Source organism: Leopardus geoffroyi, chromosome D3 (genome assembly GCF_018350155.1).
Source record: "Leopardus geoffroyi isolate Oge1 chromosome D3, O.geoffroyi_Oge1_pat1.0, whole genome shotgun sequence".
NCBI classification, from domain to species: domain Eukaryota; kingdom Metazoa; phylum Chordata; class Mammalia; order Carnivora; family Felidae; genus Leopardus; species Leopardus geoffroyi.
The window spans coordinates 92283160-92311043 of record NC_059339.1 but is presented as its reverse complement, the minus strand read 5'-3'; the positions used below and the strand labels follow the sequence as shown (position 1 = coordinate 92311043).

Below are 27884 nucleotides of genomic sequence, written 5' to 3'. Positions count from 1 at the left end.
GTTGGGTTTGACCGTGAAGCGGTCAATGCCAAGAGAATGCGCCATCACGTGGCTGGCGTTCGGGAGGCCGCCTGTTCTGCAACCAGCTCTTAGGAGGACGCCTTAGCATCTCGTGTATTCTACACATCCTGCAGGCAAAGCCTCAGGATGGTGGGGGGGGGGGGGGGGCGGGGCAAACATACTATCTCTTGTACAGGATTCGGGGTCCCTAAGCCAAGATCCTTCTTCCAACAGCACAACCCCGCACATCGGGTCCGTGCCCACTGACCTGTAAGAACCGGGGCTTGGTCCCCACGGGCCCGTAGGAACCTGTAGGAACCGAGTGCCCAGATGATGAGGTTCTAGGACTGCTGTGGGTAATAAGCCATCTGTGGTCTCTGATCCAGGCGTCTCCTGTCTTCCGTCAGCACCCATGACACCGGCAGGCCAGCTCGTCAGCCTGCAGCCTGCACAGAAGTAAGATCTCGGGTTTTTCTGGGCCTTCAACACTAACCTGGTGTCAGTTCTCTCCAGAAAAGTAGATAATGCAAAAATTTCTATTTTATGAACCGATCTTCTACACTCGTCGTGCTGAACATCGTTTGCATTATAAAAACAACGAATCGCTGTGTCATGTTCCTTCTGGGGGGTCTCAGAAAAGTAGGTGTGGTGTGGTTCCTACAGCAAATACACCCGGGGGTGGAGTCAAGCTTGCATACCCCGCACTTGGTTCGACTGAACGCCGGCTGGCTTGTTTTCCGATTCCATTTCCGACGTGTCCGCCTTGCTGACTGCACTATGAACTCCTCCAGGAAGCCCTCTTGTCTTGTCCCAGCCCCAGCTCCCAGCACGTTTGGGTGGGAACCAGTCAGTGAGTGACTGCATGGGAACCAAGTCAGGGAACTCAAACCAGACCCAACTCCCTGCGTCTAAGCCTGCGAGTCCCAACTCGAGTTTTATGAGATCACATGAAATGTCGTCTTCTTCTAAGGTATTGCAGACTTGTCAAAATCACTTCTTTTTTTCTTTTTTAAAGCAGCCCGTGGTGGGTCACGCCTCCGAGTCCAACAGTTGAAAATGGTCTTGCGGCTTAAAATATCACTTTTAATGTCTTTCAACATCTCTCCTCTCCGGATGCCTGTTTTTTAGTTTGAATCAGAATTTTGTAAATTGTATAATTTTTTTCAAAACTGTGTCTCCAGGGTTGCCCTCTCTCAGAGACTTTTTTTTTTTTTTCAACGTTTATTTATTTTGGGGACAGAGAGAGACAGAGCGTGAACGGGGGAGGGGCAGAGAGAGAGGGAGACACAGAATCGGAAACAGGCTCCAGGCTCCGAGCCATCAGCCCAGAGCCCGACGCGGGGCTCGAACTCACGGGCCGCGAGATCGTGACCTGGCCGAAGTCGGACGCTTAACCGACTGCGCCACCCAGGCGCCCCTCTCAGAGACTTTTTAATTTTTTTTTTTTTTTCAGATGTTGCTACGGTGATTAGAAACTTATCTTCTGAGCCATTCCTCCTAAAATTGTTGCGTCCAGACCATCAGCCTTTCAAAAGCTCAAGGCTGATTAAATGCATTTTAGACTTACAATTCCGTGTATGTGTAAATAGCTACACTTTAAGAAAACCTCTTAGGATGGCTGGGGTCCCTGGACGGTGGGTTAGGTCGCAGGGAAATGACTGGACAGGATGGGTACAAAGTTACAAGTAGCTGAACAGACCAGGGCCTAAAATAATTAAACCCGGATGCCTTTTACCAGTGTTTTGGTTTGTTTGCAGCTTTGGTAGGTTTGACTCAATTTTATCCTTTGTTGTTCCGCTTGGTCCTCATGGAGGCGGCCCTGAATCGTACTTCCTGGGTACCAAGGCGAACCCTGTGAATTCCCAGGTCCCTCTCTCCTCACACCGACCCTAGTGCAGGACCCACGCTGGCCCATGAGGAACACGTTGATGCTTAAAGTTTAGAAGTCAAGGCCAGGTGAGGTTTTTGTGTTTTGTTGGTTTTTTTAATGTTTTCTTCACAAAAAAAAATGAGAATGTTCTCTGGTTTGTAAGTAGGTTAGGAGACTAGAAATTCCTTAATACCCAAAAAAGCACTAGAAATTCCTTAATGCCAAAAACAGTGCTTTTCTCTGATTCACTATTCATGTTAACATCCAGAGGTATTTGTGCTACATATAGAGGGACGTAGAGGGACTTGTGTTCATTTCCTGATGCTTCTGCAACAAAGGTCTGCAGACCCGTGCTAAAAAACACCAGGAATTTGGTCTCTCACACTGTTGGAGACCAGAAGTCCAGAACCCAGCAGTCAGCAGGGATGGGTCTTCAGAAGGTTCTCACGGCAGCTGCGTTCTAGCCTCTGTCCTAGAATCCGGTGGTTTCCAGCAGTCCTTGGCTGGGGATGTATCCCCCCGTTGGCTCACGGCCCCCTGCCTGTGTGTCTGTGTCTCTGTGTCTGAATTGCCTCTTACGAAGACACCCATTGTGGCTTAGGGACCCACTCACGGCAGTATGACCTCTTCATAGCTGATCTGCAGGAGCCCTCATTCTTGTTTGAATATTTTTTTAACATCCAAGGAGGGACTCAGACTGGACACAGGCATGTGGACCCCTGAGGCGCCCTCCCTGAGGCTGGTTGAGGGCCAGATGCGGGTCTTTGGTTTGACCTGATTAGATTTCTGTCAAATCTGGAGGAACCAGCTCTTCCCTGAGCACGGACGCTTCGCCTGGCTTTGGTGGAGCATCCCCCAAGCAGTGACCACACACACCGCACGTCCCCCAGGTGACCACACAAAGCACATCCCTCAGGTGACCGCACACACAGCATGTCCCCCAAGCACCGAATGCACACACCGCACCTTTCCCTGTAGGTGAGTACGTGACTCCTGGTCCCCTCAACAGGTCTCCTCTGAGTGTTTCTTTAGGAGATGCAACAAATACCCACGCTTACATTGAAAGCGAACTTTGAAACACTTCCAACGCTCAAGTAGATTCCGTCCCGGGGTTTCCATTCAGGACGGTGCCCAGAACCAGAAAAGACGAGAAACGCTGTCTGCTCAGCTTGTGTCCAACAGCACAGACGAGGGACCCGGGGCCCCTAGGATGGCAGTGCCCGGAGCAGACAGGGCCTCGCTTCTCTTCTGAACAAGGACGGGAGGGGGCCAGACACTGGGCAGGGCTTGAGTGCACCTGTCCCTCAGGGGCGTCATTCAGTGAGCAGAGAACCCGTTGGTTAAGAGGGGGGTTTTAATCCCACTTGGATGAAGACCGTTGAGTGAAAACATACAGACCAGAGATGCGGTAAATTGCTTAATTTATCATGAGTGTTGTATCCGTGTTGAAAAATAAGTCTCATATGCATTTAGAAATATTTTTAGTTTTTTTTGTTTGGGAGAGAGCACGTGAGTGGGGGGGAGGGACAGAGGGAGAAGGAGAGAGAGAATCTTGAGGTTTCATGCTCGGCTGGGAGCCCAGTGCAAGGCTTGATCCCACGACCCCAGGATCATGACCTGAGCTGAAATCAAGAGTCGGACACTCAACTGAGCCCCCCAGGTGCCTCAATATTTTAAAATATTTTTAGGGGCGCCTGGGGGGCTCAGTCGGTTAAGGGTCCGACTTCAGTTCAGGTCACGATCTCGCGGTTCGTGGGTTGGAACCCCACGTCGGGCTCTGTGCTGACAGCTCGGAGCCTGGAGCCTGCTTCGGATTCTGCGTCTCCCTCTCTCTCTGCCCCTCCCCTGTCCACGCTCTGTCTCTCAATAATAAATAAACGTTTAAAAAAAATTTTGTAAAAATATTGTCAAATCGGCATTTGTAATTATGAGACTTTTGCCTTATTGTGTTTACCCCTAAAATGAATATGGGAAAGTAAGTGAATTCTTACATCGGTCACCTCTCTCATATTTAGGCTGATGGAAATGAAAATTGGTACAAATATTATGAAGGAACCATGACTGCTTGAAACACATTTAGACACGTGCAGTCACGTGCAGTCACAGACACGATTTGAGAATCAGGACACGTTGGAGCAGTGACACCCTGGGTCGCGGGTCTCGTCGGCACCGACCCTCTTTGTGTATCTGAGAGTTTTATGTCTGTTATTTACTTTCTTTATCGTGAAAATTCCCTTACGTTTGACCCACACCATCTTGATCGTGTGTGTTTTGCTGGTGGACGTTTCGCTTGTTGGACGTGTGTTCTTCATAAGGATATATTTTATGTTCGCGGTAAAGCAACAGCATCAGGTCTCAGAAAGTAACTCTTTGTTGGGACAGAAGTCAGCGAGTAGATTTCCCAGGCCGTGCGCGTGGACTTTCGCACCGCGTCCTGCACAGCGCGTGGAGGAGACATTGTGACGGGAGGAGGTGGGTGAGGTTCGGGGTCCCGTCTGTCATCGGGACTCCGCCCCGCCTCCCCCTGTGGCCCCTTGAAGGAGCAGACGGTGCCCGTTCTGATGCTGCAGCAGGGAGGCCTGCACCGGGCACGGGCTGAGGACACCAGCTATCTCTTCACCACCACGTCCGGCCGCACCGACCCCAGCAGCGGAGATAGGGAGGCTGTGTGACCCTATCATCCAGCTGCAGTCACTGAGGGCAGAGTGGTTCGCTCTCAATACCGAGCTTTGACCCTGACCCCAAAGTGCCCTCATCCCTGAGACTCCAAGCCTCGCAGAAGGAAGGAGTCCTCGGTTCTAAGTAGAAGACGCTGCTGGTCGGAAGGGGCGTCTTGATGTAAATGTGAAAGCGTGAGACGCTGCACCCGCGATGAAGGAACACGGCAGCTAAATTGTATTCGATCGATGACTTCTCCAGTGATGGGTATTGTGTGCTTGGCAAAGAATACGACATTGCTGTCAGCCTCAAAGCGCGACGTGAAACAAAGACACGAGACGGGGCTCACTTATCGAGAAGTGCTCGCCCGCCCACGTTTTACTCTCCTCTGAGTAAATAGGTAGATGTGAGAAAACGCCCACTGAGCCACCTTTGGCTTCCTCTGCCACCAAAAGCTTTGTAAATATAACAGCCAAACAGTTTTCTCTCCAGCACTTGCTGTCTGGGGACAGAAGGGTTTATAAGGCAAGGTCCCTCTTGTCAAACAATTTACAGCCTGGTTGGGGGAGAGAGGAGTGAGCCTACAGGCGCGGGGGTGGGGTGGGGGGGAGCGGTGGCCAAGTCTACAGGGGAGAGGAGTTCAGACCTGCCCTTGTGGGAGGGGAAGGGTGTGGGGAGGAGGGCAGGAAGAGAGGGAGGGGAAGAAGGGGAAGAGGGGGAGGGGGGAGGGGGAGGAAGGCTGAGGGCAGGAGGAGGAAGCCACTAGGGGTGGGGCTGAGCCTGGTCAGGTCCTCCCTCCCAGACCCTCTGACCCTCCTGGACCCTGAGGGCAGGAGGCAGAGCCTGATCCAGGGGAGGGACAGCTTGGTTTTGTTATTGCTGGTGTCACAGAACCTGCTGTGAATGTTTACCCAGCTCCCAGAGGGCTCCTGTGTCACTGCATCCCCGACGAGGCTGCAAAGTACTTTTTTCTCAACTTTGTCAAGTCGAGAATACGTCAGGATGTTGGAAAACAGTCTCTCGTTCTTGTCTTGCTTTGTATCTTTTCAGTTACCAGTGAGTTTGAACACCACTGTGTGCTGTTAATAGTGATTTTATGAGACTGTTAGATCTCAGTCTGGGAAACCCCAATTTCGTGTATTAACCAGCTGGTGGGGCGCCTGGGTGGCGCAGTCGGTTAAGCCTCCGACTTCGGCTCAGGTCACGATCTCGCGGTCCGTGAGTTCGAGCCCCGCGTCGGGGCTCTGGGCTGATGGCTCAGAGCCTGGAGCCTGTTTCAGATTCTGTGTCTCCCTCTCTCTCTGCCCCTCCCCCGTTCATGCTCTGTCTCTCTCTGTCTCAAAAATAAACGTTAAAAAAAAAAAAATTAAAACCCAGCTGGTAACATCAGCTTCACTGTGAAAATGAAAGCAAACTTCTCCCTCCTCCGTGTTCTGGGTGTTAATTAACAATAAGCCTTTTTTATATGTATAACGTTGGACATCATTTAATTGTAGGAACCGGGTTCTAAATGTTGGCCGGTGGGATCTCACCCATCCGTCTGCCCCTGTCTTCCCCATGGGGAGTGGAGACCCCATGCTGATGTAGGAGCGGGAACCCTACCCTTGTTTGGGCTAGAGCCTTCCAGAGGGACCTGGGGGCAGTGGTGGGGAGCACAGGTGTGAACCCCAGAGGGCTGGCCTCCACCTCCCCAAGGCCACGGAGGTCACCTCCAGCCTGGGCCCTCACCTCCTCTCCCACCTGCTGGCTGCCTGCCTGTGCTGCTCCCTGACTGTGAATCCGTCCTGGTCTGAATCAGACCTTATGTTGACGGGACAGTCACTTATGGCCTCCTCACGAGAAGACTCGTATTAGGATGGGTTTTGTCGCGATGCAGACCCAAGTAGAGCCCGGAACCTGGGAAGGAGGGGGACGGAGGGGCGGGACTTCCTGGATCAGATTAGCTGGGCACGTCGGCGTCACAAAGGGCGTCTCTCTCCCCGCCTCCTGCCCACCTGGCCCAGGGGGAGCACACTGCGGGCAGTGCCCGGAGGTGACGCCGGTCCAGCCGGCCCCGGAAGCTTCTGCAGGGCTGGTGCCCAGCCTCGGGGCCACGTGCCCGCTCTCTAGGCCCCCCCAGAGATCTGCCAGAGCATGGGAGAAGTGGAGGGGGGAAAGCGGGGCAGGTGAGGCCCACCGGCTGTAAGACAAAGCTTGGGAACAGAGCTGGGGGAGGGGCAGCCAAGAGCCAGAGCTGAGACAGAGGGGAGGGTGGTCACCTTTTTTTTTTTTTCAGAGTTTCCCTTTTATTTAACAAACACTCATTGTACAGTTTCTGTGCGCCAGGTGTGTTGAAAACACTAACAAATATTAACTTTATTAACCCCGACTACCAGCACGATAAGCAATATCAGTATTTCCTCTCTTTTATAGAAAAGGAAACTGAAGCCCAGAGAGGTTAAGTGACTTGTCCCAGGTCACACAGCCAGTAAATAAGAGCCAAGCCAGAGTATACACCCAGGCAGTATGGCTCTGGAGCCCACTGCCCTGGTCACTGTTTCTCCTCTCTTTACAAGGAGAAGAACGTAAAATAGGAAAAAGTCCTAGCTGGAACCTCAGGAAATGAGAGCGGCCTGGGACAAAGTGATACAGAACAAGGGTGGAGGCCGGAGTGCGGCTGCGGGAGCCTCGAGCCGCGGGGGCAGAGTCCGGGAACGAACCCTGGGCTTGTGTCCCGTGAGTCAGCAACCCCAGCTCACGGGCGCTGCTCGTAACCGGGAAAAGTGCAAACCAGGTGAACGGTCACCGGCAGTGGTGGCCTTCGTGGCAGTGGCTCAGGTCGGGGCGCGTGCTCTGGCCGCAGAGGCAGGTCAGGCCGCGCCGGGCGCCGTGCAGAGGCTCTTCTAAAGGAGCACAGGACAAGCTGGAAAGGCCGGGCGCCCCTGCCAGGGGCGGTGGGGCAGGGGGAGATGTGGCGGGGAGGGGAGAGCAGGCCCTCCCGCTGTGCTTGTCAGGGTCCTTTGCAGGGGCGTCTATGCGAGCATTCCCGACTGACTGCAAAGAACAGAAGCTAAACCACATCTACTCTATGCCCTTAAAATCTTAAAGTCAGAAAGAATGTGCACTCTGGTGCAGCCGTTAGGGCCCCAGGAAGGAGCAGAGGGGAGGTCTCTGCCCGGCCTCCCACCAAGGTTGCCCTGCCTGGCTTCCAGGAGGCCAGAGTTGGAATTCAAGAAAGTCAGGTTTGGCATCCATCCTTTCCAGCAACCCAGACAGCCCCTGGGCCGGCTTCCGGAGCGCAGGCCGTGATGTGTAGCTGATTTATTTTATCCGAGGTGATATGCAATTTCCTTTGTGTGAAAATCTATCCCCTGGAACAAGAGAATGCTTGCAAGCCCAGGCAGAGAAAACAGGCCGGAATCCAGAATCCTCCGCAGAAAACCCACCCTGAGCTAATTATCTTGCCACAAAGTTTACAAGAAGAAAAGTGTATTACAACTAGCTTGTTGATAGAACGCTGCATCTTTTTTTTTTTTTTTAACGTTTATTTATTTTTATTTTTGAGAGAGACAGAGCACGAGCGGGGGAGGAGCAGAGAGAGAGGGAGACACGGAATCCGCAGCAGGCTCCAGGCTCTGAGCTGTCGGCACAGCCCGAAGCGGGGCTCGAACTCTCTAGCCATGAGATCGCGACCTGAGCTGAAGTCAGATGCTTAACCCACTGAGCCCCCCAAGCACCCAGGTGAAACACTGCATCTTAACAAAGATGTCTGTTTTGTTTTGTTCCCAGGATGCAGACACGAGCACCGGAGAATCTAGCAAGAGGAGGAACCCCCACTACCTTTCCCGGGAGGCCTCGGAAGACAGTGACGTGTTCGGTAGGTGACACGGAACTTGTAGACGTGGCTTCGTGTGACATCTGTGTGCACGTGCACTCATTGAGGGATGGTTTTCATTTTATCGTTGCATGAGTAATCCACGGCTCTGTTCTCAGTATTAAAACTGCAGACCCCCTAGAAACGTGGAGGTAAGTCCCCTTCATTAGCCACCTGCTGTCTCTTCTCCCCAACAACGTGACCGCCCTGGGGGCCCGTCCCATTCGGGTTCTTGTGTTGTGTGCCTGTCTGGACACAGAGGCCAGAGACTTCCCACGTGTATCCCCACCATACAATATTTCTCTCATCATCTGTTTGACCAATTGGGGGTGGAAAAACCCCAATTGGGGGGAACGGTGCCGGTGAAAAATATCTAACAGGGAAGTGAAACGGTCCCAAAGCCCAGAGAGTTCAACCACAAGGAATGACTCAGGAGGCGTTGGAAAATAACCGTTTTCTATAAAAGTGTACATTTTGTGGAGCCCAGCTGACACACGTCGCCGTTATATACGTTGTTCATTTCCATTTCTGTGCCCACCCCCCGCCCTGAGAATAAACGAGTTCTCATCTGATTTTACGTGGAAAAAACTCCCCTTTCCCACGTGACCACGATGCTCGGTGATGCCCCCAAGGTCACACGGCCAGGCAGATCTGTGCACGCGCCTTACTGTGTTCTCTCCTCCAAGAATTCCCAAAGAGGTGGGGACAAGGGGGCAGCAGGGGACCGGCCAGGACCCTGAGGGCGCAGGGTAGAGGGGAGGGGAGGAGAGCGGTTTTCTGGCTACAGAAGTAAGCGCCCCCTGCACCTGCACATCATGGCGCTCCCGGCCGACAGCCTCTCGCCACGTTCCCTGGCCTGGCCGCTGCTTACTTACGGAAACGGCTTCTTTGTCGTTTGATTCTCGGGCAGGAAAAGCCACCCCAATTTTTTGGTTCCTGATTTGCTTGTTCTTTTTCAAAAATCTGTTCCTTCTGTTCCTGTGATCCTGCCCTAAGTGCTCGTGATTACACAAGTCCCACTGCCCATTTCCTCGGTGTCTTAAACTGTAATGAAAACCGGCACAACCCAGAGGCCCAGAGACGGAAAACCAGGAGGATTCGTTTAACGGAAACCAGTCAGATGCTGCCACAGGAATCAATACCCGCCTGGTTGGACGTGTTGCGCGTCGATTTTCACGGGAATCGGGCGGAGGGGCATAGTCCGCTGCCTCCCAGGTGGGGTCTCCAGGCCTTAGAGGCAGCTCTCGAGCGAGGCGCCCCCCACAGGTGTTCTGAATGCAGAGGGAAGGCAGTCTGCAGATTTGAAGGGAATGTCCGAGCGTCGATGATTTCGAGAATAAGTCCGTCTCTGAACCTCTAACACAAAGGTCTCTCTCGACTCTCTCTCTCCTCCTATATTCCAACTGCATATGTATATACACACGTAAAAGAAAACGACAAAATAAAAATGTCCAAATTTAAGCTTTCTATATGATAAGAATACCTTTTGGAATGATTTGGCTAAGCTTACTTGTTTTTATTTTTTAAAGTTTATTTACTTATTTTTGAGAGAGACAGAGTGGTGGGGGGAGGGGCAGAGAGAGGGAGGGAGAGACAGAATTCCAAGCAGGCTCCACGCTGTCAGCACAGAACCCAACATGGGGCTCGAAACCACGAACTGTGAGATCATCACCTGAGCCAACACCAAGAGTCGGACCCTCAACTGAGCCACCCAGGCTCCCCGAAGCTTATTTATCTTTAAAGCAACCACCACATTCCTCATTGTTCCCCTGGTTGTTTTCAGAACAGTGGTTCTGAAACCACTTTGGACAGTGGTCCCAGAGAGACACTTTGGACAGTGGTCCCAGAGGGACACTTTGGACAATGGCTGCCTACAGGTGACGGTGAAAACCAGCAGAGATGCTGCCGTTTCAGTCATGTGACAAACTTAGATTTGTCTCCCGGTGGGAAGAATACTGACACAGGCCCCCTCCGCCTCTTGTGTTTACCGTGACTTCTGGGGCCTAGAGCCCTGGAGATGCTTACGGATGTGGGGTCGACAGCCACCCTCACGTGGTCAGGAAGCAGCTCCCGAATCATCACCTCGGCACGCGCGGCTCACACTGGACCCAGGCTGAGTCACCGCAGAGGGAAGCGCGAGGAGCCCGCCCTGTGACCTTGAGTAAGGACGGCCCAGGGGCCTGCTGGCTCCCACTGTTCTGTGCTCAGCAAGCCTGAAGACACAGACAAGGTGGCCCCGCAGAGCGGCTGGGCCCCTGCTTTCGACTTACGAGAGTCTCCCACCCGTAACCCGTCCTAGCGCTTTCCTGAAATGCAAAGGAACCCCAGGCTGGAGGGGCAGAGTGACAGGGAAAAGAGAAGCAAACGTGATCTTGGCTCCCCGTCTTGACTGTATAATCTCAGGAAATACATACGAGAACTCATTCTAAATTACAAAGTGTCCGGGGCACCCGGAAAGCGTCCGACTTCGGCTCAGGTCATGATCTCACGGTTTGTGAGTTCAAGCCCTGCCTCAGGCTCTGTGCTGACAGCTCAGAGCCTGGAGCCTCTTCAGAGTCTGGGTCTCCCTCTCTCTGCCCCTCCCCCACTTGCTCACGTGTGCTCTCTCTCTCTCTCTGTCTCAAAAATAAATAAGCATTAAAAAAAATTTTAAATGAATTACAAAGTGTTGTACACGTGTCACTCCAAATGAAATCGGCAGCCGTCTCCCACTTTTCCTGACTGGAAAGTACGATAAAAAGTGCAGAAGTTTCCCAAGTACGATAAAAAGCCCTGCTTTCGAGATGCTCCGTGAGCCCTGAGTCAGCGGCACCCGTTTAGCGGTAATCTCCAGGCTCCTAACGATCGTGTTGTCCGCGTGTCAGAAGAATGGTCCTTATCCCTTCCCTGACACGCTCCTGCAGGATGTACTCGAGGTCTCTGCGAATGTCAGGACAAAAGACTGTCGTGCCGCGGCCGGTAGGAGCCCCGCATGGAGGACGGGACTAGAGGGGCCGAGAGAGGTTTGCGTTGACCGTGGTGCAGGTGCCCTAAGCTGCCGACCTGCACGCCGCACACTCGGAATCACCAAGGGCACAGTTAGCCCCCACCTCTGGGAAGGCCACGGCTGGTCATCGACACAGCGATGCACCAAAGATTTGTATGGACTTTTCCATTTCAAGGGAAAATCCGAATGAAGGATTGCTGTTGACCTAAGTAAATCACTCATCAGAGCACACGTATAAATCCCTTTCCGTAGTGTTGTTTTATGACAGTGTGTGGTTATACTTCAGGACTGTTTGCCTAGTTACCCGAAGAGGAAGGAAACACGGTAGCCTAGGGAACCCTGTGTTGTCTGAGCTTTGGGGAACCAGGTTGTTTTGTGGTAGGCCTGTTTTTGAGCTTTTTTTGAACCACACACCCACACATGTCATACGTGGTCCTTGTCATCTGAAGCCCAGTCAGCAAGGAACACGTACCTCCACCCCTCCCTCCAGAGTTCACCAGCCCCAGGACTGAAACACGGGCTGGAACAATGCAGTTGCCACGAGCAGACGCCTTGGGTCTCCCTCAGTTATAGTGACAAAGGAGCAAAATCCCCAAAAGAGGGCACCCCTGCTCTTCCCAGACAACCGTGGTTCCTTCCGGACGCGACCCGCATCTCAAAAGTCCAAGCAGAAGCGATGCGGCCCCAGCACGCCAGAGAGATTCGCACGCACCTGTGCAGCGTGTCGGGGTCCCGAGAACATCACCTGCAGGACCCCTCGCGTGGCGGAGTGCGGACCCCTGTGCAGACCCACCACCACATTGGTGCTCAAATGATGGAGATACAATGAGCCACGTTTAAGGCGAAGCCAAAAAGTAGTCCTACTAGAAACACTGAAGTGTATACACATATCTGAAGTATAGATACGTGTGTGTGTATTTGTGTATCTTCATGCCACAAAGCTTGAGTTGGCTCACGCACCAGGAAACGATACAATATAAAAAGCGCAGAGTGGAGGTCGACTAAAGTAAGACCATGGGTCTGCCCTACAGCAGTTGCTCCTAGCTGGACTTCTCATTGAACCCGGAGATTCCCAGATGCCCAAATGGAAAGTGAGACCCAGTCCGTTTGGTTTTTTTTAAATTTCTCCCGTTAACGTGGGAGGAAATGCGGCCGCACCACCTGTTAGCTGTGCGATCTCTACCCGTGTGTTCATCTTGTGTCTTGGTTCCCCCCCCCTCAGGCAGGCAGGGGGGACAGCAGAAGTACCCGTAGCACGTGCATGTGTCTGATGCTCCCGTCTCCCACCGGGACCGTCAGCCCTACCGGCAGAACCAAGGCTCCTTGCTTTCCTCAAAGGATGCGCAGCTCTGTTGAGCCAGCTGTAAGAATTTCCCTCCTGTTTAAGTTGTTGTCTCAGATAACCCTGCGGTCGTCAACAACCCTGGGGTTCTTGTCCGGCGAACACACTGGTTAGTTGCACAGGCAAATTGAAATAAACTGGGTAACGAGCTTCCTCGTGCCCGGGCGCTCGGTGTGATGCACACTTCCTCCTGGTGACCTCGCCTTGTGGGTCTCCCGCGTGACCCCCTCACATGCCTCCAGGGACCGGGGCGGGGGGGGGGGGTGCCCCTCCTGGTGGGGAGCGTCGGTAAGAGCAGGACCAGGAGGAGGAATGCTGTGCCGCAGACAGAAAGATACGTTCCCTGAGTGCTTTCACGTAGCGTTAAAACAATCGTTGCTTTTTGTGGTTTCCAAGGCCTTTCCATGAGCAAAGCTCTTCGAGATGCTTTGTCGAGGAATCTTTGCGTTGAATCGATCCTGATTCGTAGATTAAGCTAGAAAACTAGTAGATTGTAGTCCTTACTGATAGAGGGTTCTGGGTCAGCTCAGTAATAGCTCTGTGCCTTCCTGGGGACCCCTCGTTAACTGTCTGTCTGGGGCGGTCCTCGGTGCCCTCCGAGAACGGCTGTTGCACCACCCGCTCTTGGAACGCCGGCTGCTGGCTTTTGTTGCTACCTGTGGCTCAATGGCTGCCTGAGCCCTCTTACTCGTATGCGCACCAGGGACAGAATCAGTCCTGAGTGTGTCTTTGGGGGCAGATATAAACCGTAGAGTCAAAACCACGAGTCGAGAACTTGAAGGAACATTGGAAATCGTCTTGTCTGACCCCTCGTTGTAGAGACGAGGGCCTGACTGCCAGGACGGTTAGAGGCTCAAAGGCCACAAGGACAAGACTGTGGCTCCTGGCCCTGCTCTGAGCCCCACGGAGGGCACAATGGCTTAGCCCCGGGGGGCCTGGGGAGAACAGAGGCCGCTTCTGTTTCTATTTGACAGATACGTCAAAAACAGTGAGACAACGTAATACGTATTAGTCTGTGCATTTGGGTGACTGTGATGGTACTTGTGTCTCTTAGACCCATGGACACCTGTGAAGCTTTGCTGCATCCTGGCAGCTCCCAGGCCGCCCCTTGCCCCCCTCCCCAGCAAAGTCAACTCCCCGCTCCCCGAGCTTACCTATTTCCAGCCACGATGCTCTCGGGGGGGTGGGGAGTGGGGCAGAGCGCAGAGGCATCCGCAGTGACTGTGGGCGCTCAGGCCCCCTGGGACGTCTGCTTCTACTCGCCAGCCCCCAGCACCAGCTGCTGGACACATGGCTTGGCCACCTATCTAGGACTCTGGCCCGCAGACCTCTGGGCAGGACCTGCGGCCTCAGGCGCCTGCTGACGCCCTAACGGCCGAGCCCTGGGCTGTCGTGACGAGTCCAGGGCGTCCGAGAGGAGCCACGCTGGGTGGAGCTCACCAGGGAGGACCGCCACCCAGCGTCTCCACCAGGGTGCAGCTGCCCCCGAGTGTCTGGCCTCCCTAACGAAATGCATCACGCCTTCGATAGTCGGTATGCCGTGTGACCCTTGGGTGGGCAGTGTTTGCACGTAGGTGCGTGGAGGTGTGTGCGCTGTCTTCCCGGAGACAGGGACGCCTGAGGAAGGTAGTGGGCGAGCAGGACGGAATGGCGGCCAGTGCCTGGTGACCACGCACCAGTTCTGGCCGGACTCTGGGCCTCCCTGTCCTCTGCCGCTCGGATAGCAGTGTGGCCGGTGCGCCTCTGCCGACAGCGCCCGGCTCTAACGCCCCCGGGACCCTCACAGGCTTGTCTAGCTCCCGCCTGTCCGTCACTGCGGTCCAAGCCACCGTCGGCACTCACCCAGGTGGTTCTGGGAGCCCCACCTGGCTCCTGCTTCCAGCCAGGCCCCGCCCTCACGCCCCTCCCTGTTCAGAGCCCGCCACCCTCCTCACAGTCTGCGGCTCCCAGTGGGCCCGGGGGGCCTCCGACTGAACCTCCTGCACGGCCCTGCCTCCCTCACCCACCTGCTCTCTGCTCCTGAGCGCGGGGCCTTTGCACAGGCTGTGCCCTCCCTCTGTGCCCTCCTTCCCCAGACATCTGGAGGCAAGCTTCCCACCTTCCAGTCTGCACCCCCACGTCCCCTGCAGAGCGAGGACTCCTCTGACCCGCCTCCTGAGAAGACAGCTGCATTGGGACCCTGCAGACACCAAAATCTCAGAGCTCCGTGACACGGCTTTACTGTGTCACAGCCCGGCAAGGTCAGGCAGCTGTCCTCTCAGCAGCAACTCAGAGGCCCCGGCTGCTTCCCCTGGGGCCTGGGGAGCCGGGGGTGGCTAATCGTCAGGGAGACAGGGTTCATCCCTTCCGCCGACACTCCCCGGGCCAGAAGGAGTCACGCGGCCCCGGCACACAAGCCCGTCGTGTGGCCCCGTCTGGCCGGGACAGGGGGACACTGCCCCCTGCTGTCTGGGGTTGGGCTCCCCACGCCCACGTGTGTTGTCGGCCTCCCCGCCACCTGTGGAAGGTGAGTCCATGTGGCAGACGCAGGGGCGTCCGTGCCCTCGTGGAGGGCCAGCCCCATGTGGCTGAGTCCTCACCTGGAGATAACGCGGTGATCCGAGGGACACCGCCCCAGCCCGCTGCCCCCTCTTCCGCAAACTGCTCTGTTCCAAGATCCAGGCCACCCGGACTGCACGTCCTCAACCTGAGCTTTGCCCTTGCGAGAAGCTCGCCTCGTGTGCATAAGCGTCGGGCGTCAGAACACGCGTGTGCATGTGTGCATGCGTGTTATGCATCAGAACATGCATGTGCGTGCGTGTGTGCATAAGCGCCGCACGTCAACACGTGTGTGCATGTGCATGCGTGTTGGCCACTTGCATGCACACTCGTGTGCACAACTGTGCTTCACTGACAAAGTTATCTCTGAAACTCGGGGAGTGGCTTTGGTCCTTTGAAACTGGCAGATGCCAAGACTGCCTTCATCCCAGTGCTTTCGTGAGGACAGGTCCACAGACTCGGTTTGTAGTTTTGGGGCTTGCTGGTCGACCTGTTCCGCAGAAATTCCGCATAATGGTGAAACCCTGGCCACGCGGCCCTGTGGGGAGCGGCGGCCCCCAGCTGAGCAGCTCGGTCCCACCTTCTGGTGCCCCGAGGCTGCCCCCGGTGACAGCAAGGAGCCCCTGCAGACAAGGGTGTGGGGCACCGAGTGGGGCGTCTCCTCGCAGTCATGGCAGGCCCTACTGTCCTCGCCACTGACCTGCCCCAGCAGAGGCCAGCGTTGGCGGCTTCTTCACGGCCTTCTACGTTGGGAGACAGAACCCGTGTTTCACCTTGTAAAGAGAGCTGAGGGAGGTTTCTCCAAAGCAGGCCCGGGCTAGCACACCTTCCCAACACCTCCCCCAGCATCTCCCCTGGTGAGGTCAGGTGAGGAGGGAGGGGGTACTGGGTCCAGAAGGAGGCTGGGAGGTGGCCGCGAGCGTCGCAAGGTCCAAGCCCAGGCCACGCTGCACCCGTGGAGGCTCACTGCGGAAGGAACGACTCTCGGGAGCACCGCGAGCTTGCTGGGCGTCCGGAGTCGCAGAGGCCTGATGGTGGCTGCCCTGTGCACTTGCCCCCACTGGCGTGGCCTTCGCCATAAAATGGGTGGCTAAGAGTCACTCGAGGCCATCAGAGCCACAATAGGACAACTGAAAGACTTCCAGAACAAAGAGGGAACACAGACCTTACAAAGGCACAAATAGCATCTGTGATGGGCTGTGGCCAGTGGACAGCACCGTGTCCCAGCCTGAGACCCGGGGACTCAGAATCCTCCGGGCCTCTGTCTATGGATCCCTTCATCTGCCCCGCTGCTGTGCTCGTGGGTCTCAGGCCCCCAGTTTGAAAGCACCCGCGTGTGGCTCCCCCAGTAAAAGTTACATTTCTCGCTTCCTCCGCACACCCAGCCCGGACTCACTCGCGGGGTGAACTCAGGAGCTGCCGTGCGGCTGTGGACCGTGTCCTCCTGACGCCTCGGCCGCCAAGAACGCGTCCAGGGGGGCCGGGGACCAGCCCGCGGGCAGAGCAGTGCTCACGCCCCCTCTGCCCGCTGCGGGAGGGACCTGTGTGTTTCTACAGTGAACCCTCTCCGGGGCGAGCCTGCCCGTGTCCTCACTTCCGCCGAGAGCGTTACCCTGGATGGTTTTTAACTGAAGGAAGGAAGTCTTTAAAAGGAAAGCAAAACACCATGCTACGCCCCAGTTTAGCGGCACTGCGGGCCGGACACGGGGCGTCACAGCTGTCCTTCCCCAGCACACGGACTGACCCCTCTCCTGTCCACACCACTGGCGACTGAGTCGTGCTCTGCAGGTGCATTCTGACTGGTTCTCCCCTCAGAGCTGTGATGTGTCACTTCCTAGGAAGCTGTCCGTGGTCCTTACGCCTCCCTGTCCCTCCCGCACGCGCGGGCCCAGTGGCCACAGCCTCCTAGCTCACGGCAACTGACGGGTGAAAGTCGGGTCCTTGCTTCACCCAGACTTCCTGCTGTGTGGAATGTCACCAGGCTCCAGATCCCAAGAAACAGTCCCACGTCTGTGTGATAGGGGACAGCTGTGATGATGGTGACAGGCGGGTTTCTAATCTAGACGATGAACACAGCACAGTGCCAGCAAATTTGATGTTCTCGTTCGGGGGGTCAGAGGCAGCTGGAGACGGTGACGTTCGGGGGGTCAGAGGCGGAGACGGTGACGTTCGGGGGGTCAGAGGCGGCTGGAGATGCCCGTGTTCAGGGGGTCAGAGGCGGCTGGAGACACATCATGTCGCCAGCAGGTGAAATCCAGGTAAATGGATGCAGTTCGTGCACATTCTAACTGGGATGTTTCATTAGGTAGACTTTGTGTATCCGGGCCGTTTTTATTTCAGGACTTTCCAGATTATATCAAATGTGTACAGGAAGGGACCCCTACCTTCCTCCCTGTCTCTCTAACGCCGGGTGGGGGGGGGGGGGGTCTTACCTCTGCCTCTAGCTGAAACTTTCGTATTTCAGTGACTTCAAAAAATGACGTCTTACTGTTCAGTTTCTTTTTCTCGGAGTCTTTCTTAAGAACCAAAGACACCATGAGCATGTGTTGTAACCAGTGGTCCCGTAACCGGAATGTGACCCTTCGGCACTCCATGCGTGCCACACATGGAGGGACAAGGGGATGGGGCACTTGTCTCCAGACGGCAACGCTCTGTAAGGTCCTCACAACGCTCGCTCCTCGGATTCCGGGTCATCTCGGGGCCTCAGGACAAGATTTGTCCATCATTCTGCCGACCTGTGCGGCACCTGCCACAGCGGAGTGGAATCTGTGCTCACGCTCGCCCACGCATGCGCTGACACGCTCACACTCGCCCACGCGTGCAGAGACACGCTCACCCTTACACGTCCTCGCACACGTGCACAGACACGCACTCACACGTGCATGGACACGTGTGCTCGCCCTCACACACACAGTAAGGGGGTCTCCCGTGACCCCAAGCTGGGTCAGAGGCCCGAGGGTGGAGGTGCGCCTGTCTGCAGGCACGGGGGCAGCCGTGTGGACCGCGAGGCTCCGCGCACAAGGAGCGAGCGCCGCTCCAGCTATGCGGCGGAGTGTGCTGACAGAGGGCTTCCTGGGGGCCTCCCTGTAGGCGGTGGCTTGCCTGGACGGATAACTAAAGGGCTTCAGTAGGATCAGGAAGCCTGTGCTCTCAGGGCTGCTGCTCGGAGCACGGTAGTCACCGGGGCTGTTTTTCTTGGGAACAGAGGGGCAGGATGTTTATCCCGCAGGACTTGGGGGGTCCCTTGGGCATTTCCCTCCTGAGCAGCGGGTTGTGGTTCCGGCTTTTCCAGTACGGAGGAATCGGCCTCATCCTTCAGGGGATGCTGTCTGGTCCCCTGAGCCATTTTTGCTCTCACTGTCATTCCAACTGAGTTAGAGAAATAAAGGCCTGAGATCCTGTGGGGGGTGGGGAGCCAGCTGGGGGGGAGGGGGCCACAGGAGGACAAAGAGAAAGTGTGGACACCTTGGCCCTCGGGCAGGGCGGGAGCCCCAGGGGCGGAGACGTCAGGATCACGGCCTGTCTTCTGCACACGCTCCTTGGATTCCAGGAAACGTTCTTTCCAAGTTCGCGTGCCCGGGACGATCGGCGGCCGGCTGGTGCGCTCAGAGATGTGCCTTAGAAGTACTGTACAAACCGGTATGAGTCCTTCAAAGGCTGTCGTTTCTAAGCCATTCACGGAACTTGCGCTCGGCAGCGGCCACGCGGTGTGTGTAGAGCTGGGGCCCCGTCATCGAGTGCACAGTGACTCGGTAGCTGGCGGCCGGCTCCCACAAAGCTCACGAAGGGGGAAATACACAGTTTGACATTTAAAGTATAAATAGAACACCATCTTCGCGTTTCAGAACCCTAGTTTATCTTCGAAAACGGTAACAGACTATGTGAGTCTTCAAGTCCTTATTTTTGCAACCATGTCTGTCCTCGGCCAGATCCACGAGCCAGAAGGGGAGGGCTCACTGCCAGATCGTCCCGATGAGTCAGCAGCTCCCAGGTTTCCAGACACTTCCGTGGAGCCGCGGTGCTCCGGGGACACGCAGCTTCTCGGAGTCAAGAGAGGACAAGAATGCGGGAATGGAATTGCTCGCGGAAAGCGTGTGGCTTCTGTCATTGCTGCCGTCACCGGGTTCAGGGCCTCGGCAGTGACAACGTCCGCACTCCGAGAAACCTGAAACGGCGCCTGTGCCTGTGGCTGCAGGGGTGGGCTTCCCGCAGGGAGTCGAGGGTCATCAGGGGGCACCCAGTGGTGTGCACGTAGCACACCTGCGTGTGAGCAGAGACCGTGGTCGGTCGGGGCGGGGCTGGACAACAGCGCTCCCCCTTCCCTGCACACCTGAGGCCTGGCTTCCCAAAGTGAGGATGTTCAAACCACCGGGCATCACGTCCAGGTCCCCCTGGAGCTCCCCACGTGGCTTGGACCCTACACTTGCAGGAACTTCAAAGACAGAAAATAGAACAATGTTTTCTTTGCTCAGATTTAAACGGGGGCCGGGCTACGATGCTCTCACCACACGGCCCATATCGCCTACTGCATCCCGCGAAGGTTGTCTTCTTATTTGAAATAGGAATCACTTGTCCCACTGATCTTTATCGTGCAACGCTTTCGCCCCAGGCCGCGTCTGAGTGCAGAGGTACAGCACTGAACAAAACAGCTGGGACCCTGCCCGCCTGGAGATTGCTTTTGAATGGGGTTCAAATCCCGCCTCTTGCTTAATAAGTGCGTGTTTTCTGTTTTGACCTCGTTGGGCCTCGCTGTTGACATCGGTAAAAAAGAGCCTATAATAGCGGCAATTTGGGGGGAGTGAAGTCAGTAACGGGCCTGACACGCCAACCTCGTAAGGACGACATTTACTTTTCCTACCTTCCCCCCCCCCCCATGGGCCATCCTGGCGCCTCTTTGTTCCACAGCCTCCTTCTCAGCCGGGGGTCCGGTCCCTGCCTGTGTCATCCTCAGGGGACAGCACTCCTGCAAGCTAAGGGTACTAGCCATTGGGACCACTTCTCGTCTTGTTGAGTGCGTGAGCCCCGGGAGGGGATTTGAGCAGGAGTGTGCTTTCCAGTGGAGACAAAGCCAGAGAGACACCTGTTACACTAAGATCTTTGATTCTCAGCCCACAGCATCCTTCTTACCGGCATGGCGGTCCTGTGCGGAGGCCACAATACAGAAGATCGTTACATTTCTGTCTCTGCAGTGGTTTTCAGTAATCCTGTGATTGTAAGTTTTGCTCAGAATCTGCTCCTGACGAGTAATAGACCTAATTATTTTATCGCCTAGATACATCATCATCAGTGCGCTCGCTGGCATTAGGAATTAAATACTCAACATGGTTTGGCTTCTTTCAATTGCGTGGAAAATCTGAACGCATCCCCTTTTTTGTTCTGGTGTCTCTTCTGTTTTGTTGAAAAGTTGTAGTAAAGCAACGCGAGTGAAGTAACCTCAGCCATCGCTTTCATTGTTTGCGGCTTTATTGAGATGCGATTTCTAGCCCATCGAGTTCACGGAGATGGGCGGTGCTCACCATCACCGAATCCAGAAGCTTCTTGTGTCCCAGAGACCACACGCACCGATGGCGGTTCTCCGCCCCCTCTGCCACCTTCAGTCCCCGAACCGCTAATCCACATTCTGTCTGGATCTGCACACTTCTGTCATTTCGCTCAGCGCTTTGCAGGTCTGTCCATGTGGCGGGGTGTCTTGGGCTTCGCTCCTTGGGGACGGCCCCTGTGCTGTCGGTCCCTCCCGGCTGGTGGGTGTGTGGGCTGCCTCTTCATCCTGCCTCGTGTGAGCCCCGCTGCTGTTTACGGCCTCGGTGGTTAGAGGTGTTTGCAGTCTCGGGCGGACGCCTACCCGCCGTGGCTTTATTTTGTTTGCACGCCGAGCTCCAGAGGGCAGGCTGTCTGCCTCTGCTTCCATGTTGATGTCTGCCATTTGCATTTGGGTGTGTGTCGAACACCGTCCACCGCCCCCTGGAAAAGTGCATTTTCGTGTCTGATTCGCTCGATCCATGAAGATGTCCGGTGCGCAGGCAGCGCAGGGATGGAGAGACCCTAGATATTTCTTCTCTTGCCTCCGTGAACTGTTGTGGTCATTGGGTGATCGCTTTCCAATGTAACTTCTCTAAGCCGACACTTCCCTGGACTAAAAGCCCGCCGCTCACATCTTCCAAGATGGGTGCCTCTTCCTGCACCCAAGGAACAGGATGTGGAGTGAGCATGGGGGGAGGTGGGAGCAGGGAGAGGTGGTGGGAGCAGGGGGGAGGTGATGTGAGCAGATGGAGGTGGTGGGATCAGGGGGAGGCAGTGTGAGCAGGGGGAGGAGGTGTGAGCAGGAAGAGGCACTGGGAGCAGGGGGGAGGCAGTGTGAGCAGGGGGGAGGCGGTGTGAGCGGGGGGGAGGTGATGGGAACAGGGGGAGGTGGTGGGAGCAGGGGGAGGTGGTGGGAGCAGGGGGAGGTGGTGGGAGCAGCGGGAGGTGGTGGGAGCAGGGGGGGAGGTGTTGTGAGTAGGGGGGGAGGTGTTGCGAGCAGGGGGTGAGGTGTTGTGAGCAGGGGGGAGGTGTTGCGAGCGGGGGGAGGTGGTGGGATCAGGGGGAGGTGGTGGGATCGGGGGGAGGCGGTGGGATGAGGGGAGGCGGTGTGAGCGGGGGGGGAGGCGGTGCTAGCGGGGGGGAGGCGGTGCGAGCGGGGGGGAGGCAGTGGGATCAGGGGGAGGCGGTGTGAGCAGGGGGAGGCGGTGTGAGCAGGGGGAGGTGTTGCGATCAGGGGGGAGGTGTTGCGAGCAGGGGGGAGGTGGTGCGAGCAGGGGGGGAGGTGATGCGAGCAGGGGGAGGTGGTGCGAGCAGGGGGAGGTGTTGTGAGCAGGGGGGGAGGTGGTGCGAGCAGGGGGGGGGGTGGTGCGAGCAGGGGGGAGGTGGTGCGAGCAGGGGGAGGTGGTGCGAGCAGGGGGGGAGGTGGTGCGAGCAGGGGGAGGTGTTGCGAGCAGGGGGAGGTGTTGCGATCAGGGGGGAGGTGTTGCGATCAGGGGGGAGGTGTTGCGAGCAGGGGGGAGGTGGTGAGAGCAGGGGGAGGTGGTGTGAGCAGGGGGGGAGGTGGTGGGAGCAGGGGGAGGTGGTGGGAGCAGGGGGAGGTGGTGCGAGCAGGGGGAGGTGTTGCGAGCAGGGGGGGAGGTGTTGCGAGCAAGGGGGAGGTGGTGCGAGCAGGGGGGAGGTGGTGCGAGCAGCGGGAGGTGGTGCGAGCAGGGGGGGAGGTGGTGGGAGCAGGGGGAGGTGGTGCGAGCAGGGGGAGGTGGTGCGAGCAGGGGGAGCTGGTGTGAGCAGGGAGAGGCAGTGGGAGCAGGGGGGAGGTGGTGTGAGACCCCGGCTCTGCCCGTCAGGTGTGAGTGCCATCTGTGAAAACGGTATTTTAGGCAGATGTGGATGGCTCGGCCTTGACGTGTTCTGCCTTTGTTGCCCCTCGACTCTGGGACCTCGTGAAAGCAGAGGGAGAACGTAGCCCCCTCATGTGACAGCGCGACCGTTGCTCAGTCCGTTACAAGACACAAGATATTCATGCAGATCAAAAGCTTCACATCCTGTAAACCACTTTCAGGCGACGACCGTTCATGCACTGCATTTGAACTCGTGTGGACATACAGGCCGAGGTGACTCTGCAATCCACCCCTGCTGTGCTGTGAGGGACACTGGCCTTGGGTGATGACAGCGAGCTGTGACACCCGCTCAGTGCCCGGGGGCCTGCACAGCCACCTGGCAGGTTACATCACACAGCTGTGGCTCAGATACTCAGGGACCAGGAACCGGACCCCAGAATTCACCCAAGACTGGTGGAAATGAGCACACTGTCCCTGTGATCAAAAGTTTGAATGTCACGTTTGGTTCAAGGGGACTGATTCCCCGTAGAGACCTTTGTAACACACACCCACGTAAGAGCATAGATACGAGCTTACTTCCATGCGGTGGAAACGCTGACTTTCTGCTTACAATTTCCTTTCGGAATGACCAACCTAGTCAAGGTTCATGGAACAAAACATGAGAGTAGGTTATCATAAGCACCCCCGTGGCTAATTTAGAATTTTCATACATAAATCTTCAAAAGTACTTAGGGGATTTTTGCTGTTTCTTCAGTTGGACACCCTATGACATCGGATGGTATCTGACGATAGGATCGTGATAAACGGTCTTGAGATGGTTCCCAAAAAAGAAAATAAACCCAAAAAAAGCATATTCGTGTGCCCTTTACTGAAACAACATATATCTAAGAAGAGTTAAAGCAGCAGGTGAGCTGAAGAGGGCTCACCTGAGGCCGTCTGTGTAAATGGTATCTTGGAATGTCTTTTTCTCCCCGTGTATCTGGCCGGACATCGCTGTTTCTTAATCTGAATAACCATGTCTCGTTGCCTGAGTTTTTTAAAGCATTTCCCTGAACATTTCTCAACCTGAAGAGTGTTCAAGTTATTTTTATCCTTAAACACCAGCAGCAGCTAACACGGGCTGGTACCAGGCTGGCACCGTGTCGGCACTTTCTCGGTGCTGGACGCTGCTTGTGAAAAGCAGACATTGTTGAAGAACCCCCGTCTCCGCGGTGCCAGACATTTGACGGCATTGTTCCTTGGCTCCCAGGGACAGAAAGTGCTGCTGAACAGATCTGCAACTGTCCCCAAGAAGAGACCTAAAAATAACTCTCTCATTTACTAAAATGTAAATGTATCGATTATTTGTTGACACTGAGAGCCGTGGGTGATGCTGTCCTGTTTCTGAGCCGTCCTGGGTAAGGCGTGACCAAAGTATTCTCTGAATACTTACGAAATAGCATTAATGTTTCGAGGTGCGACAGTCAAGCTTGAAATTGGTTCAGCTGAGAGAAGGGAGGCCGGTCCAAACAGTTAAATCACGGAACCCTGTTTCCTCTTCGTCCGGTCACAGCGCACGCCCCCCGTAAGGCGGTCTGGTGCCAGTGTCCGATCTTCTCGGAAGACCAAGGACACAGTTTCTGGAACCTGTGTCTTTGGCTGAAAGCATGAGAAAGCTTGCCACTTTCCGTGCACCTGCTCTCTGCTCCCTTCAATCCGGAACACCCGCAGCTACGCAGTCAGCAAGCAAAAGTTCCAAAAAGATCTCAGAGGCTGTAGACGCTGGCACCAATTTCCATTTCGTCGTGAATCGTGCTTCTTCACGTCCACACTGGAGAGCTGCAGGTTTGGCTTCTGTTGTGCTGTGATTCGTAGGAATGGTGCAGCTCTGACCTGGTTTCCAATAGATAAACTCCGCTGCAGTCCTCGCTTGCGTTTTCTACAGGCCTTTTATCGGTAATTTTTCCAAAATAAGCAGTCGTGTGTCATCTGATGAGTTAGCGAACAAACTTCAGGATTGTAAAGGAAGGAAGGGGCGCCTGGGGGGCTCAGTCGGTTGAGCGTCTGACTCTTCATTTCAGCTCAGGTCGTGATCATGGGATCCCATGGGATCATGGGATTTCAGCTCAGGTCACGGGATCGAGCCCTGTGTCGGGTTCCAAGCTGAGCGAGGAGCCTGTTTAAGATTCTCTGTCTCCCTCTCTCTCTGCCCTCCTCTCTCTCTCTTTCTCTCTAAATTAAAATTTAAAGAATTTTTAAGATAGTGAATCATAAAATATTCGTCATTAATTGTACTCATTACGTTAAAACCAAATGCATTTTTACGGGCTCTGGGTTGATGGCTCAGAGCCTGGAGCCTGCTTCCCATTCTGTGTCTCCCTCTCTCTCTGCCCCTTCCCCGTTCATGCTCTGTCTCTCTCTGTCTCAAAAATAAATAAACGTTAAAAAAAATTAAAAAAAAAAAAACCAAATGCATTTTTATCACCGCCTTATGGGTCAAGCCACAACACTTCCACGGCGCAAAGAACACCTTCCCATGCGTTCTGACACTGAGTGCAAAAAAAGAGTTACGTAGATTCTTGGTCTCTGGGGCTCACAGTTCGCTGACTTCTCCTGAAGTTGTGTGAGGTGTAACTGTCCGTTTTGTATCCTATGAAGGCCGCATGGCTAATTTGTCCTGTTCTTAGGGCTGAAAATTAGATCATAGATGACAGGGGTCAATAGGCTTTCTCTGTAAAGGGGCAGGCGGTAAACGTTTTAGGCCAGATGGTCCCTTTGGCGCTTACTCACATCTGTTTTTGGAGCATGGAAGCGAACACAGATGCTTTTGTCAGTAAATGAGCAAGGCTGCGTTCCAATAAAACTTTATTTATGGACACCGACATTTGAATTTTATATACTTTCCATGTGTCACGAAATACTATTTTTTTCTTTTGAAACTATTTAAGAAAGTAAGAAAAAAAATCGTCGGCTTGCAACCTGTACGAGAACAGGAGACGGGCCAGATTTGGCCGTGGGTGTAGTTTGCCAACAACTTTTGCGTCACCGATGATGCAAAATGGCCCGCTAACCAGTAAAGTCGTGTTGATTTCTGCTCAGTTCAGAATAGGAATGAAGCACTGTGCCTATAGCCAGTCAGAACATTTCCTGTGCTTGAAAAACGGTCCACGAAGTAACTGACGAAGGATTCCTTCATTAAGCAAGTGCTGTATGCACACACGTGCTGGTGTGCGTGTGTCCGTGCACACAGCTGCACAGATGCCGCGTGCATGCATGCACCCATGCATGGCAGCACTCCCTTCCAGGCCCTTCCAGGCCCTTCCAGCCCTTGTGGAGGCGGGACTACAGGGAGAGTGAACAGAGATGTCACACATCCGGGACGGTACGTCCGTCTAATTCCCAGGACTCGTTACGAAGCAGCGTGAAAAACCACACGATATGGTAGCAGAAAGCCCGGGTTGGCATTTCTCCTCGCTGGGTAAGACCGCCCAAGCATGACTGCGTCACGTGTAAAATTGGGGCGGTGACGTACGTTCTTTGTGGCGATGTGTCCGAGCGTCCGTAACCCCCAGGTCCCCTCGTGCCGGTTCTTAGAGAGGGCGTTGCCTTGCTTCGGAGCTGTTGGTTCCGAACCTGCCCTCCGTGCTGTGACGTGTTCTCACGCTCTTGTCCTTTCAGCCGCTGCTGTTCCCGTTTCCTTTCATCTAAGATTTCTGACACCAGCTCTTAATTCCCATGCGGATCGATTAATCCTTCAGCGGATCGATCTATTGGATGATTCACTGAACGGCCTCCTGCCGGTAGTAACTGGGCTAAATTATTGGCCCTGGTACGGACCGAAGCCGTCGTGCGTGGGGAGGGTTTTTAAACGTTTAATTTGCTCGCCGTCTTCAAGGGGGATTATCGATCACCTTACTACTCCCTGCTGTGGCTTCGAGTTTGTGTGGAACTACCCTCCAAGTGCAACAGTGTTTTATTTCAGAATCGTGTCTTTCTGTAATTGGTTCCCATGCCCTGACTCAGGGGGTCAGTTGGATGGACCCCCCCGTCCCCCTGCACCCCGCCTGGGGCCACGTCCCCTCTGTCGCCAGCACGTGCTCCGTGCCTGCCCTCACCAAGCATCAGCGTGGCCCCCAGAACCTGGTGTGCACGGAGCAGCCTCCCCCCACCGCCGAGAGGCCGTCCACCCCTCAGGGAACAGACGCTCCCCCAGTGAAGGTGAGGAGCCTCCCCACAGTCACAGAGCCGCTCAGTGCAGCCTCCCCCCAGAGGGTCTGTTCTTTACTCGTTTCTGCGTCCCTCCTGGAGAGCCCACCGGCATCCGCTCCCCCATCCCGCTCACTGACCTTCAGCCGGGACTGTTGGGAGCAGCCCTCCAGCGGTCTCTCTGTGCCTCTGGCCAGTCTCTCCAGAAGCTGGACCCACTCCTGACAACAGGGCATCACTGGAGAAGGATATCCGAGGGCTTGGTCAGCCAGTGCTCGGAAACAGGGGCCTGATGTGGAGCGAGCCTCCCTGGTCTGTCAGTTTGCCCCAAGAGATGATGTCCCTATTCTGCCCGCTGGATCAGCAGGCAGTCGGACGGACGGGAGGGTGCGGGCTGCTCGGGACCCGAGGGCAGGCCGGGCGGAGGGCAGGGGTTGGCTGCCAGAGCCGGATGGCCTGAGCCTCCTCCTGGGACCCAGGGAGAGCATTTGGAAGTAGGGAAAGAAGGCTGGAAGGAAGATGGTCGCACAGGCCCCAAGGTCAGCGAGGCCTGCAGGACAGAGAGCTTCCGCCCGAGCAGGTGGCATCCTCCGACGAGAGAGGGGCCCCCGTGGGTTCCTGAGGGTGCCCGAGAATGCACGTACGCAGGGGCCTGAGCGGAGGGTGGGCGCTGGGAGGGCTTGGGAGACCGGAAGGAGCCGGTAGAGCCGGTGTGGCCCGGATCGGTTCTCCAGGCACCCCCACACTAGGAAGGGAAACAGACCTGTGTTCAAGTCACAGCATTGGCTTTCCAGCAAAAGTCCTTTAGCGGCATGGTGGCGTCAGCGTGACCCGGCACACCCAATCTCCCCAGCACACGTGTGCCCATGCACACACACGCACGCACACATGTACACTCGTACACACACTCGCATGCGTGCACATGCACGTGTACACATGTGCACACGAGTGCATTTACAGGCACACGAGCACATATACGCATGCACATGCCTACACGTGCCCATAACGCACACATGCACGTATATGCATGCACACATACACACATGCATACTGTTACATGCACACACACAGGCACTTACATGCACACATACGTA

General features: G+C 55.4%; 1 protein-coding gene across 4 annotated transcripts in view; it reads left to right on the top strand.

The window, feature by feature from the left end:
• Positions 1 to 27884, top strand: part of LOC123587775 (myelin basic protein) — a 116339-nt gene that overhangs the window by 40012 nt on the left and 48443 nt on the right. For all 4 annotated transcript variants that reach the window (XM_045457779.1, XM_045457778.1, XM_045457777.1 and 1 more), the window contains exon 3: positions 8297 to 8384. In XM_045457779.1, coding sequence (XP_045313735.1) covers positions 8297 to 8384 — 88 coding nt within the window. The remainder of the gene's footprint in view (positions 1 to 8296; positions 8385 to 27884) is intronic.